The 14,815-nt window shown below is 41.5% G+C and overlaps 1 protein-coding gene across 8 annotated transcripts in view; it reads left to right on the top strand.

Annotated features, from left to right (window-relative positions):
- LOC148031565 (uncharacterized) overlaps nucleotides 1–14,607 on the top strand; it is a 38,218-nt gene extending 23,611 nt beyond the window's left edge. For 6 of the 8 annotated variants that reach the window (XM_087685120.1, XM_087685116.1, XM_087685119.1 and 3 more), the window contains 2 exons: nucleotides 13,153–13,325; nucleotides 13,417–14,059. In XM_087685120.1, coding sequence (XP_087541246.1) covers nucleotides 13,153–13,325; nucleotides 13,417–13,987 — 744 coding nt within the window. In that variant the 3' untranslated portion in view covers nucleotides 13,988–14,059. Of the gene's footprint in view, nucleotides 1–13,152; nucleotides 13,326–13,416; nucleotides 14,060–14,181 lie in introns of those variants that run through there. The other 2 variants (XM_087685122.1, XM_087685121.1) reach the window with 2 other exon arrangements.
- The last annotated feature ends 208 nt before the right edge of the window (nucleotides 14,608–14,815 follow it).

Below are 14,815 nucleotides of genomic sequence, written 5' to 3'. Positions count from 1 at the left end.
CAATAGAGCGGTTTGCTCATTGCCGACAGATGATGGGAGTTGGATAGATATATTTATTTCAGCTTTGTATATACCTAGACTTAGCTGATTTTTTTTTTCTCCTCTTTAGGCACATTGCCTTTAGGTGGGAGGTTGTTGGGAATAAAGGGCCATCGTGCCTTTTATATGTGCATGGGTGTAAACACACCCTTAGCACATTGTATTTTCATATATATATATATATCTGAAAACCTAAAGTGAAACACTCGTCATTGTACCTAAAACGTGCTCACACTAAACACTGCTTGCTTCTTTACGAATGTGCACAAAAGCCTCGCAGCCAAACATTTTTAGATGAGTATATGAAGGTTGCTTGCCCGACCGCGCTTCTTGGGGAACATCCCCCCCCCCCCCCCCCCCCCCCCCCCCCCCTCCCCAACCCCCCCGCCCAAAAAAAAAAAAAAAAGACATGTTTGGTGACCAATTTATTAAGTGAACCACTGTCATAACAGCCTCTGTCCAAAAACCATGGGGTAATGCAGCATGAGACAACATCGTTTGGACCTTATCCTGTATGGTCCGGTTCATACGCTTTGCAACTCCATTTTGGGGCAGATTATGAGGGGCAGTGAGCTCCCTCTTTATCCTTTTGCTGTCACAAAATGCCTAAAAGGTCTTAGATATATATTCCCCATCATTGTCAGAGCGAAGACACTTAAGTGTCTTATCTGTTTGATTTTCAGCCAATGCCAATAAATTTTTAAACTTATCAAGCACTTCATCCTTCCTACGAATAGGGTAAACCCATACTTTCTGTGTAGTATCATCGACAAAGGTGACAAAATATTTCTTTTTCCCTAAAGATAGTCTTGGCATTTGACATACATCCGAATGTACTAATCTAGAGGAGAAGATTTCAAAGAAAGAGACTTTTTATGTGATTTCTGTGCATGTTTGCCATAAATGCAATGATCACAATGCTCAAAATTAGCATAACGAAGACAAGGCAAGTAACCCAAACGAGAAAGCATTTTCATTCTTGTTTGACTCGTATGTCCCAACTGGCCATGCCACAAAGAAATGCTTGGCTGCTCCGTCACGGCAACAACATGGTCACGTACACTAGATACATGAAGTGGATACAAAGTATCACTCTTGCAACCTTTGGCAATAACCCTAGATTCCTTACAAATCTTCCATTTTCATCACCAAAGGTGGTATGAAAACCATCATCATCTAGCTGCCCTATGCTAATCAAACTCTTCTTGAGCTGAGGTACATGGTGTACATGCTGAAGTGTGAAGACAGAGCCATGCTGAAACTGTAACTGCACACTGCCAATACCTGCAATCTCACATGCATAGTTGTTTCCAAGATGGACAACACCATGTCGACTCCCTGTATAGACGGAGAACCACTCACGATGAGGGGTGACATGAAAGGAAGTACCTGAATCGAGAATCTAGGTATGCATGTCATCATCTGTATCTGCAAGTTAAGCATGTGCACCAAAGTGTGAAGAGACAAAGAATACGTCACTTTCACTGTCACTGTTATGAGTGACTACATTCACCTCCTCAATTTTTACATTGCTCTTCTTAGGCTGACTGTCCTTCTTCTCTTCCTTGCTATCATTTGTCTTCTTGCATTTTTCTTTCTCTTTCTTCCATTTGTAGCAGTCATGTTTAAAGTGACCCTTCTTCCCACAATGATGGCATTCAATATCTTTGCCACGTGATTTACTGCGTTCCTTGCCATCATATTTGCCCTTTTGTTGTGATCTTTCCATAGTATGCAAAGCATTGGAAGACTTTACTGGATGCATTGTTCTGTCGATTCATTTCTTCCATAAGTAGAGCACTCTCTACATCAACATACAAAAGGATCACATTAGAATTGCTCATAGCAGTCCTCAATGTATCCCAACTCTCTGGTAGAGTGCATAGTAAGAAAGTAGCCTGAAATTCCTCATCATCATAAACTTCAAGGCAACTAGGTAGCTGAAAATGGAGTTAAACTCACTCAAGTGAGTAGACATTGCTGTACCTTTTTTCATATGCAAATCCATAAGCTTTTTCAGCCAATACACTTTGCTTGCAGCACACTTCTGTGCATAGAGTTCTTCCAGTCTAGTCCATATAGCATATGCAGAATCCAAATCTTGAATGTTGAAGAGTAAGGCATCAGAAATCGGTAGCTCTATGGTTGAGCGTGCAAGCTCATTCAACTCATCCCAATCGTCCTGATCCATGTTTGCAGGCTTTGTCCCTTTGGTTTTAATCGGCTTTGCCTGCTTCTTTGTAATAGGATATTGTAGCACTGTTTTTGCCTTATTGCAAAATTATGTGCGCCTTCAAGCTTCTTTATATGCATCAAATTACTGCTGTCATTGCTGCCAGCCATGATTTTCAGCCCAAATGTGACAAAAAACCCAGCAAATGCAAGCCCAAACTGTCACCCAAGTGATCAAGGTACAAACAAGTACCAATTAGCAATAAATGACCACGCAAAAGTACAGATTTTAGATCTGTAATTAAGTTTTCAGAAGCACCAAACCAAGTGCTACAGCATTATCCAACTAATTACAGTTGTTCCAAGGGTATGTGCATCACATTAAATGAGAAATCCCAAAATTTCAGCTGCAGTTTCTGTTGTACATGTATCCACGAGCATAAAATTTGACACGAACGGTCAAAAGCCCCAAAATTTTGTGCTCAAAGCATCAAATACACATCTGCATTTTCTGTGTCATGCATAGGATTGGCCAATTTTGCCAAAATATAGCAATTTCAGCAAAACACCCAAATTTTACCAAGTGTTGACGTCCAAATTGTGTGAAATTCAACCTGCATGTACATAAAATAACCAAATGTTGTACAAATTTTGCCCAAACTGCAAAAGTCCCAAATTGCACGAAGTCCAATGTGCATCAATGTTAAGAAATTGGGTAAATTTCAGCCCAATTTGCGCATGTACATTAAAAGCCCCAAATCTCGTGGACAAAATGTTACGAATTCTTGCAATTTCTAAGACAAATTTGTTTTTCTTGCATCACATTTCTCAAATCTAGGAAAAGCCCTAAATTTTGTGGGTCAAATGTTGAGAAATTTCACTCAAATGAGCAAAATTTCAACAATTTTGGCGAAATCCCCAATTCAAATGCGCACAATGTTTGCAATTTTGATGCAAATGCCTCAATTTTTCACGAACAATGCTCGGTCGCGAAGCCCCAACTTTCTGGGCCAAAATGGCAAAAAATTGACCTTTTGTGCTTGCACGCGCGAACCGCGGTTAGAGAAAGGAGTTTGAAAAAAATGTTTTTTTTTTTTTTTTTGGTTTTTTTTTTTTTTGGAAAAAAAAAGATTTAAGATGACGGGTCCGTTGACTCGTTAGGCCTGTCTCCCGTTCTCCCCGTCGCCCACTTGCCTTGCTGGTCCCGTCACCGTAGCGCACAAATAGCAGTTGCCGCACGTTGGACCGTCTAGCACCGAGTGCTACTGCCCATTGCTGGTCGTCACCACACTGGTCAATCGTTAGCTGCAATCGCTGTTAGTTGTTGTACCAATCGACTGCCTCAGGCTTGCACTTATTGGCTGTCTCTCCAGCACACGAGCCTGCCTGCGACTCTTCTGCTCGCCTTTGAGTTGTCCCTTGGCAGCTCCAGTCTTTTGCCTCAGCTTGATGATTGTCTGCAGCACCTTACGCTCTGATACCAGTTTGTAGGAATCGATTAGGCATGGAGATCGAGGCAGATTGTCGTATGCACAGTGAGAGACAGAGAGAGAGCGGGAGCAAGCAGTGTTTAGTGTGAGCACGTTTTAGGTACAATGGCGAGTGTACCACTTTAGGTTTTCATATAGATATATATATGAAAGTACAATGTGCTAATGGTGTGTTCACACCCGTGCACATATAAAGGGCATGATGGCCCTTTATTCCCAACATGGAGAAGAGCACCGCGAATGGGGTGCATGCGGGCGGAGCTAAAAGGCAAAAGGGGTGTAGGTGGGGAGGGGTAGCGTGAGGGCGGGAGCCATAGGGTTGGGGGGGGGGGGGATAGGGGGGAGGCAACGTGATGGCGAGGAGGGAGGGGTGCAGTGTGATGGCAAGGAGGGGGGGACTCAACTTGATTACGAGAAGGAGGAAGCAGTGTTTAGTGTGAGCACGTTTTAGGTACAATGACGAGTGTACCACTTTAGGTTTTCATATATATATATATATATATATATATGAAAGTACAATGTGCTAAGGGTGTGTTCACACTCGTGCACATATAACGGGCTCGATGGCCCTTTATTCCCAACATGGAGAAGAGCAGCGCAAATGGGGTGCATGCGGGCGGAGCTAAAAGGCAAAAGGGGTGTAGGTGGGGAGGGGCAGGATGAGGGCCGGGGGGGGGGGGGGCATAGGGGGGAGGCAACGTGATGGCGAGGAGGGAGGGGCGCAATGTGATGGCAAGGAGGGGGAGGCGCAGCTTGATTACCAGAAGGGGGAGGCAGCGCGATGGCGAGGAGGTAGGTGAGAGGGACGGCGGGGGGACGCAATGGCCAGTCAGCAGGGCACAGTTCGACGGGGGTACGATGGCGAGGGCAAGGGCAGCAGCGTGTTGGTAGGGAGTTGGTGAGTCACTCCTAGCTTTTTTCTCTTACATTGGTGGTTTATTGGTTTCTTGATCTGTTCAAAGGGCATCTTGCCATTTACAGTAGGCATAGACTCCAAAGTAAGTGGCAAAATACCCTAAGACATCACCAATGTCATGGCTGGCTGGCATTTGAAACTGATCATGTGAAAATGCAGCATTTTCAGCAAATAGGACATCCCTAGTGACAAAGGCTTTCTTTGTGCGTGGGTCATACAAGCGATATCCCTTACTCTCCGAACTGTAGCCAATAAATATGCATTTTACAGCCTTGTCATCAAGCTTCCCACGAAGCTCTTTCGGAACATGTGCATAGGCTATGCAACCAAACACCCGAAAGTAGTCTACTTTGGGTTTCTTGCCATGCCAAGCTTCGAACGGTGTGATCGTCTTTAGTACTTTAGTGGGTGCACAATTCAACAAATGATTTGCACATTGAAGGCCTTCTAGCCAAAATTTATGAGGTAGCCCCTTCCTTTTAAGCATACAACGAGTCATCTTCATAAGAGTCTGATTCTTCCTTTCAGCAACACCATTTTGTTGAGGAGTCATTCTAACAGTGGTTTGATGCGTAATGCCATGATCAAGCAAATATGTCTCAAAAGCATGAGACATGTATTCCCCCCCTCTATTTGTGCGAAGTGTTTGCACTTTTAAGTCAGTTTCAGCTTGAAGCTTTGCAACAAGATGTTTGAAATGTATGAACACATCGGATTTTGCCTTCAGCCCATACACCCATGTATATTGAGAGTAGTCATCAATAAATGTAAAAAAGTACCGATGACTTCCAAGTGCACGTGTCGTCATAGGACCACAAACATCAGAGTGAATAAGCTGCATTTTTCGGACAGCACGCACTGCACCATTCTTTTTGAAGGCAAACCTATGCATCTTGCCCAAAATACATCCCTCACATGCTTGAGGAGGTGGAGTTTCCACCGGAGGCAATGGATCTACCATACGACACCTTTGAAGGGTTATCAAACTCCCAAAGCTCATGTGTCCATAGCCGGCATGCCATAGCTCTGCATTTTGCATAGCGAGCGAAAGAGCAGTGATTGCTAAAGCATCATGAGATTGTCTGTTATATGTATCCAACAAAAATAGACCCTTATGCAGGGTGTTGGATAGCCTAAGTGCATAATCTATCTCTCTGTCTCTAACAATGCATTTGTCATCCTCAAAGATGACTTGAAAGCCATGCTTATTAAAAGCAGAGATAGACAACAAGTTCTTTGTAATGCCATGTACAAACAAGACATCTAGAAACATGAAATCACAACCATCTGCAGCAGTAATATTGATTGTCCCGATGCCACATACATCATAACTGCTGTTGTTAGCACATGTAACACGCTTCCCAGCAGGGGTTGAATGCAAAGAGGTAAACAAACACTTCCTTGAAATGATGTGCTTTGATGCTCCATTGTCAAAATACCATGTTTGTTGTGTTTCAGCAATATTAAATGCTGAATCAGCCATTGAAGAATCATAACTGCATGTGAGAAATGCATAGTCCTCCTTTACAAAGTTGGCTGAAGTATCATCATCAGTAGATTTGTTGGTTGATGTTTCTTGGACAGACAAACTGGAGATCTTTTTCTTCTCTTTGGCCAATCTCTTTTTGCATTCGTCGATATAGTGACCGGGCTTCTTGCAATAATGGCATTTTCCCTTCTTTTTAGTCTTTTTTGTGTCTTGGACAACCTTATTTGATGGCTGTCCGGCATCACCCTTTTGCTAATTTTTTACATTTTGCTTGACTTTTCCTTTGCCTTTGAACTTGGAAAGCATAGCCACATCACCTGAACGCAATGCCACATTCTTCGGAGTCTGTTTCTCTCGCAGCAAGAGGCCTTCCAACTCCACAAATGTAAGGGGCTGCCGTCCCCTCCTTAAAGATAACATTAAAGAGGTGTGGAAACCAAGATATGACTTTAGAAGAGAGTTCATTGTGATGTTTAGCAATTCAACATCCTGAATGATCTCATCAACATTGAGTAGCTGCTCATGCAAATCCTGTATGTGAGTAAGGTGCTTTGTCATGCTATCACCTTTATCCATGGCCACATTGGCCAACTCTTTGCAGAGATAGGATATCTTGGCCTCATTGCATGCTGCAAACATACGCTCAAGTACATCCCATGCTGATTTTGAGGTCTTACAAGACCGAATGTGCAGAATAATTGCCCTTTTCAGTGATAAGGCAATCAAAGAAAGTGCCTATTTACCTTTTGAGTCCCATTTTCTCTGATCCTTGGTAGGAGGGAGAGGAGGAGCAGTAGCAGTAGCAGTAGCAGCACCAATACCACTACCAGTAGCACCAACAACTTGTCCTCGAGCGTTACATTGAGGTGTCTGAGGTGCAAGATCTCCTGGTCGTTGCAAATCATCTATAACATAGTTCCACAAGTCCTTCGCCACAAGAAGGTTATAGACCATATAACTCCACAGTGGGTAGTTTGAGCCATCAAGTTTGTCCTCTTGAGTGAGGACACCAAGGATGTTACTCTGGTCATTATTCCCTTGACGTGCCATGCTATCAATGATAGACAAAAATCTGCAGCCAAATACTTCAATACTGAAGTATAGAGTATACTCCTCAGAGTACCAAAATCCCCCATGGGATTAAGAAACAAGTACCAAAATGTCACTCAAATGCCAAAGTGTGCACAATGCCACCCAAATCAGCACTCAGTCTTACTAGTAAATTACAGCACTATATTGCTGTATCACACCCACCTCGAAATGTGTATACACAAAAGTACAAAATATAGCAACTTAATGCTGATTCTTACCAAAATTTATTGAATTTTTTAAAAATTCTCTACCCAATCTGATAGTAATAGCAATTAAATGCTATTGTACTGCTTGTTGCTTGCCTTTGGAGTGCATGTTGGGCAAAAGCCCGAAATCTCTTTCTAAAATTTAAAAGAAATTGAAGAAATTTGTACCTTACAGTTGGAATGTTTGCAAAAAGTTCACCTTGAGATGTGTCTCAGCAGTGAACAACAGCTGAAATTTACCTCATGATGTGTGCCGGATCCAAAAAACTGAAAAGCCCGAAATTTCTTAAGCCAATGTGGAAGAAATTGTGCAATGTCTATGAGTTTGGTAACAATTTGCGCAGAGGGCCTCCAATTGGGCAAAAGCCCCAAATTTTTGGTGGAAATGTCCAAGAAATTGAGAAATTTCTTCAAATCAGTTGTTAATTCGAACTCTGGGAGCAAATGAAACCAGCCTTCCTTCTTGGAATGGGTGGTGATAACCTGATTTAAGAGTTAATTACAACAATAAATAAATGCACATAAAATGAAATACACACCTTACCATAACATTCTTGGACAGTAGACACCCTGTTGGCTCCAAAATTGGCGCCCCTTGCAGTATTTCTTTAGCTTTCATTCAATTGGAAGGAGTACAACTCGAGATTCTTCAACCTCCTCTTGCTAACCAATTGCTCTTGCTCTCGTAAATGACTAATAAGCCTTTTGGGTCATTTGCCCCTTGATTCACCTAGGACTTCTTCTCCAATTTGACCCTTGGTTGGCCAAATGCTGCCCCAAATCAATTCGGGATGGGTTGGCTCCTGAAATCCCTTGATAATCTTCAATTATTAGTTGCTGATTTCAGTCCCTTGAGCCTTCAATCTCTGACACGGATCCCAAGGTGGCTGCTAAACCCTAATTTCTGTTGTAAATTAGGGTTTACTGCAGAAATTACAGATCAGCCCACCAAAAATGGCTCAGATCTCCTCCGAATGGCTGAGCATAGGCTGAAGGAGATGAGAGAATGCTGTAGAGAGAGAAAATTTTGAGATTTGTCGCAAAGAACTGATCAAAATCAGTTGCTACCTTGCTGTACCAGCCCCAAACGGATGTACCAACAACAATAGGAGCATCAGAGATTGTGATCTTCAGGAGAAAGTGCATCAGCAGCAATTGTCAGCTTCCCAAGGTCAAGAATATGCAATCTCCATCAGCAAAATGGTCTCCAATGGCTGGGAATTAGCCGCAAAAGCTGGCAGCAACAATCCAACACCTCTTTTCAACAGCTCCAAAATGAAAAAACGAGATTTCCCTTTCCCTTCAGCCCTATTTAGCCTTTCCCCCACTTGCATGGGAAAGTTTTGCCAAGTGGTAGCTTTCTTAATCTATTTTTAGCAATTTTCAGCCGTTTAATTAATTTTCAAAATTAATTAATTCTGAAAATTCATTCAGCCCTTAATCCATGCCCAAAAAATTGACCTTGCCCATCCAAAAAATAATTGGCTAGGCCATTTGCAACGCAAAGTGGTCCCATGCATTAATTGACCCTTGGACAAGCATTAATCTATTAATTAATGCCTAGTCCCTAGTGTCGCCACTGACACTTAATGGCCAATTAATGTGGTCTTAGGGGAAAATTGACACCAAAATTCACCTAGAATCTAACAAGTGTAACTTGTTACAACTTTTGCCTTTGACACCCATCTTTTTCACAGGGTCCTTGGGCCTTCAACTGTAAAAAAGTAGCTTGGACCTCACATGTGCAACACATGTGCATCTTTTAATTGCACATTTGATTAATCCTTTAATCAAATGTCAATTAAACATAAGCAAAGCATCAAATTTTCACGTCCTCGTGATAGCAAAAGTTGGCAAAAGCCCCAAATTTTAGGACAGTACGAGCTGAGTTTCGAGAAGAGATGGCTGAAATAGATTGGAAATCCCAGAAATTTGGAGAAAACCCTAAATCTGAAAATGAGGGTTTTTGCACTTTTTAGGGTTTGTAGAAAATGGCGGGTAGGATTGAGAAAATGGCGCATAGAGCTGAGAAAATGGCGGGCAGAGCTGAAAACAGCAGCAACTCTTCCAAAACAGCAGCTCCTCGGGCTGTGTGTGAGACTGCACGTTGGAGTGCGTGCATGGCTGCGCGTAGGCTGAAAACAACAGATCTGGAACAGATGATTGAGCTGGACAGATCTGGAGCAAATGGACAGATTTGGAGTTGATGGCTGAACTGGACAGATCTGGAGCAGATGGACAGATTTGGAGTAAACAAGAGACGGCTCAGCTACAGCTCCTCCTCCACTTCAGTAGCACCTCACAGTAGTTGAGAACTCTTCCTCGAGCTGAGAACCAAGCTCCGTTGACCTAATCTGCCTTCCACCAACTAACTAGAGTTAGGTTTATTTTACTCTAGAGCCTAGTGTCACTACTTTAAGTTTCTAAGACACTAGGTGTACACACCTTACATTGACACTTTAATAAGTGTCCACACCACACAAATTACATTGGGCACTGCCCATAGAATCGGCAAATTCTAACAAAATTTTCACCTCCAATGGTTGATTTTGCTGGAAATTGTTGACAAAGGATGAGAATAGACAGGAGGATGAGAGAGAGTGCTAAAGATAGGGAAAATTCAGACTTCCATCTCGAGAAAATGGAAGAAATCAATTGTTGCCTTGTCTAAGAAGCTGTGAGAGCTATCTCCACTGATGGAACACCCCGAATATGATGTAGCCTGGCTGCAAAAACCTTTAAATTGCTGTTATCTACTATTGTAGTCTCTTTTGGGTATGTCGCTAGCTCTTGGAGGGTCTCCTACTGGTTGGAAATGGTGTGTCAACTGTTGGAGTAGCAATGGTAGCCTTCTCTCTTTCTCTTTCAGCTTTCTCCAAGATGAAGCGACGCTCTCTCTCTCTCTCTCTCTCTCTTTCCCTCCTCCTTTTTCCTCCCTTGGTTCGGGTCTCAAAAATGTCTTTTTTTACTTGCATGGGCAAGTTTTGCCAAGTGGTAGTCTTCCAAAACAAATTTCAGCATTATCTAGCTTTATTAAATAAACATTGGGAATATTTATTTTGAAAATTATTTTAATAATTATTTATAGCTCAAAAAAATCTAATTGGCCAAGAATTAAATTAGCTTGGGCAATTTATCACGCAAGTGATCTTAAGCTCCAATTAACTTGGAACTAACATTAATTACTATAATGCCAATTCTCTAGGGTCAACATTGACGGTAATGGCTAATTAAATGTTCTAGGCCAAGTTTTGATGCCGGGTACCACCTAGTTCACGCCAAGCATAATTTATCACAACTTTTTCCTTCAAGACTACAATTGATATCTTGAGGTCTTGGGTCCCACATTGCAAAAATAATTAACTTGTACCTGCGACCTTGCGCCAGGCATAATTTATTACAACTTTTTCCTTTGAGATCACAATTGATATCTCGAAGTCTTGGGTCCCGTGTTGTGAAATAATTAACTTGCACTTGAGACCTCACATGTGCAAGTAGCAAGTCACATTTGTATATTTGATTAACTTTTAAGTTAATGCTAAGCAAAGCATTACAATTTCACGTCCTTGTGATAAACCACCCCTTGAAATCCTTGCAATCGATCTCCGTTGCATTGCAATGTGCCAAAGTAAAGTATATTGCAGTAGAATTTCTCGAAATGCATCATAGTCAAAACAACATTGGGCATTGCTACTTAATTATGCTAATTCCAAACACTTGCTGAGAATTTCCAGCTAGCATAAATAAAACATAAAGACTTATAAATAATCCAAAATTGTTGTTAGAAACACATAGTGCGTTTCGTATTAGCATATCTCAACTCTTTTGGTCAAACAATCATAGCAAAGCATAAATTGAGCATAATCCATGGCTAAACTATCAATGGCATTCATAAAACACACGGTTGTCCATAAAACCAGCTGAATATCACTAAGAATTGATGATCATCCCACTTAAAATCAGCAACTAATAATTAATCTCTGATGATCATACACTATTGCAAATTGATGCGTACTGAGGCAAATGCATGGTTTTAGAGTTGCATGTGAAAAACCATACTATATACATATGGACTATAGTGACTAGTACATTGGATAGTGACCGCATGGCATATATATTACTAGGATAGTGCTGTGGATGCATACTGAATACATCCAAGATCCACCATACACGAGCTGTCCATCACTAGAGGAATGGAAGTGCTCCCTCTCGCTTGAACATTAGGCAATGCCTTAGACCCTTGCTTGTGTTGAACCCGATTGAAGTCTGAGCTTGATCCAATGTTAGCTTTAACTAAAAAGTTTGGAGGTAAAGTTGCAACAAGTAAGCATGGTTTGCCAAGTCATCCTCTTCCATCCACTTAGTATCCATTGGTAAATAATTTTGAAGCTTTACCAAATACCTTTTGGAAACGTTACCTTTAATCTCTCTCTTTATGTGCCAAAATCAGTTCTGGTACCTAAATCTCATCGAACTCCTCAACCTTTGGTTGAATTTCAACAGATATATCCTCAAGCACATCACCATGAAAATGCCTCAACAAGCTCATTTGAAAGGCATTGTGTATCCTCTAGTGTGGAGGCAATTTTAGCCTATAAGCAACATTGTTGATCCTCTCCAACACGTGGAAGGGCCGATAGTATTGCATACTTAGCTTTTCATTCACACTCTTGCTACCTTCTATCTTTTTTCAGCCTTGCCTTTCAAAACCCAGCAACACGTAATTATCCTTTGCAAATTGCAAAGCACATCTATGGCGATCCATTGTCTTCTTTTGCTTCTCTTGACCTTTTGCATCCATGCTTTCTGCATACAGATTAGCCTCAAAGATCTTGTTCTTTGCATTCAAAATAGGGAGCACTTTCTTGCCAGCTGCCAAAACCTCAAATGGAGCTTTGCCAATGGAACTATGCATTGTATTATTGTATGCAAACTTTACCAAAGGCAAATACTGCTCTCATTGTGGCTTGTGGAAGGCACTCTGATGTTCCTCAGCTTGAGTGGGCTTGTAGGTAGAAATGTCAAGGAATCTCACATGTAGAGATGTCCCTGAGACTCCAGTGGACTCACAGGTAGAGATGCCCAACAATCTGTCATGTTTCAAACAGCCAGCATATGAGGTGGAGCTGGCTGAAAGTTTAGCAGGTTTGGTCAAACCTGGGTGCCAAACTTTTGTAAATGGTAGACAGATAACTTGGGCAGCCATGTGATGCAGGCAGCAATATAGCTGGACATAGAGGCACAGACTTTGTGTGCCTCTAGGGCTGACATACTAATCTGCAGTCACATTCAGCCAGTCTGGTGCATGTAAATATAGGCTTTCCATGTCAGCTCTGAGATTGTAGTTTTTAGGTCTAAGAATCATAGCCATGAGCCAAGGAAAAGGGCTGGGATGGAAAATAACAGTCTTAGGTGACGAAGCCTTTTACTATTTTCTGGCTTCATACGGATGAATATTGATGTTTATTGTCATAGAATCAGTTCTACATTGACTAATCCAACAAGATTATACTTCTCTAGTTGTGCTATCAAGTGCTTTCATGTAATGGCGTATACAACCTGGTTTTCTGTTGAGATATGTAGGACCTTAACAGACCTTTATTATTGTCTCTATGCTAGTAAACTGATTTGTATTATCAGTCGTGCTATCAAGTGCATTTACGTAATGGTGTTTGTAACATGGCTTTCTGTTAAGATAGATAATAATGTTAACAGACCTGCTTAAGAAGCCTGTCCTTTTGTGTGTAGGACCAGACAAGCTCTTTATCTGGCTCAAGGATCGGTGATCAAACAATGTCTGCTTCCACTCACATGCCTAATTTGAGGGAGAATTCACCCTTAGTGGGTAGCACACAGGAGGCTTCGACAGAATCAAGAGGCAGATTGGATGAAAGGCTGAGCACCATGTTGTCAAGCCACAGGTTTGCTCAGCGTTTACTTTGCCACCTCCTGCATGCTTTATATCCTTCCAATGTTCTACCTACAGATTATGGCCATTTTTATTAACTGTAGGCAAAACAGCACTGGACTTGCTGCGAGGCTTTTTGATGAATTCAATGTTCTATTTGATGAGGAGGAAGATGTGTGGAGTGATGATGAGTTGTGGGAACTAGGTATTGAAGATTGGTTGGCAGCTTGGGATCTTCAAGAGAGGTGGCACACTGACTTACCTTCTGCATCTGAGCAAGTTTCAGCATCTACAGGTCTGAGCAAAGCATTTATAAGGCAGCTGCATAAGGAGGTTTACGTACCTAAAGGATCAACTGGGGATAGTGGAGCTGGATATGCTGATGCAGATTGTTCAGAGCAGGATGACTGTTCTGTTTGTTTAGAAGGCTTTTTGTCAGGGCAATTACTCATCTCTCTTCCTTGCAAGCACAGATTTCACCCAGATTGTTTGAGTCCTTGGTTAGAAAGCCGTGGTCAATGCCCATATTGTAGGGCTAATATCAAATGTGAGGAAAGGCCCGAATCTAGTTCTAGGCGCCAAGGTGGCGGGAGTGCTTTTACTCTGAGTGAAGATGAGCTGTTGGCGTGGATGGAGGTAATGGATTCCGGGCTTTCAAGGCTGAGTGAGAGATAATGTGTATTGATCTCTATGAAGTGTAATTTCGAACAATTATCTCACCTGTCAATGCAAATGTGTATTGTAGAAGTCAAGAGCCAAGGTATCACAATAAAGTGCTTGAGGCAGCACTCTGCCTTGATTTTTAGCCTTTGTCGGCTTGATTATGCAAGGTCTGTTTTTTGTTTCTGAAGGTTCTCTTATTTGTACAGATATGGTTGTGGTAGATGGCTTTTCAGCAGGAAGTTAGTCCAAACTGTGCCAAGGCATGTGGTATGGTATAGGTATGGGTATAGAAGCTGAAGTGAGCACTCCTGAAGATGAGCTCATACTGCAACAGAGGCTTTTGTAACTTGTTACACGTGGACCTGTATTTTGTGGTCCATACATTGAGTTGGATTGTTGAGATGATTTTCTTCTGGAATGCTGTTGATTTTTCTCTAAGAAGATCCTGCTACAGGAGAGTATTCAAATGCCTAAAGTGAAATCTCAAGTTTACAAGTCAAGGGAACCTATTCATAGGTGATAGCTGATTTCATTATCAAAAGATTCTGTTGATGATTCAAGATTATAAAAAGACAGTTATGTTCATAATTTTGAGACTTGCACTCTCATATACATTGGCTTGCATCTTTTATTAACATGTATACTTGAAACTTAAGCACATGTGAGCAAACTTTTGTGCCAAATCTCTTTTTTTTTTCCATGAAGATAATTGAATTAAGTAGTAAATATTCACATCAGACCATCAGGTCAACATTAAAAATAACAAACATAAAGGAAAGTCAACATAGACTCTTAACATAGAAATGTCACATTGAAAGAACAGCTATTGTCGAGCAATTA

The sequence above is a fragment of the Lygodium microphyllum genome, chromosome 9 (assembly GCF_053477565.2).
Source record: "Lygodium microphyllum isolate KBCC chromosome 9, Lygodium_microphyllum_v1.1.10, whole genome shotgun sequence".
Classification (NCBI taxonomy): Eukaryota; Viridiplantae; Streptophyta; class Polypodiopsida; order Schizaeales; family Lygodiaceae; genus Lygodium; species Lygodium microphyllum.
This window is presented reverse-complemented; position numbering and strand designations above follow the sequence as displayed.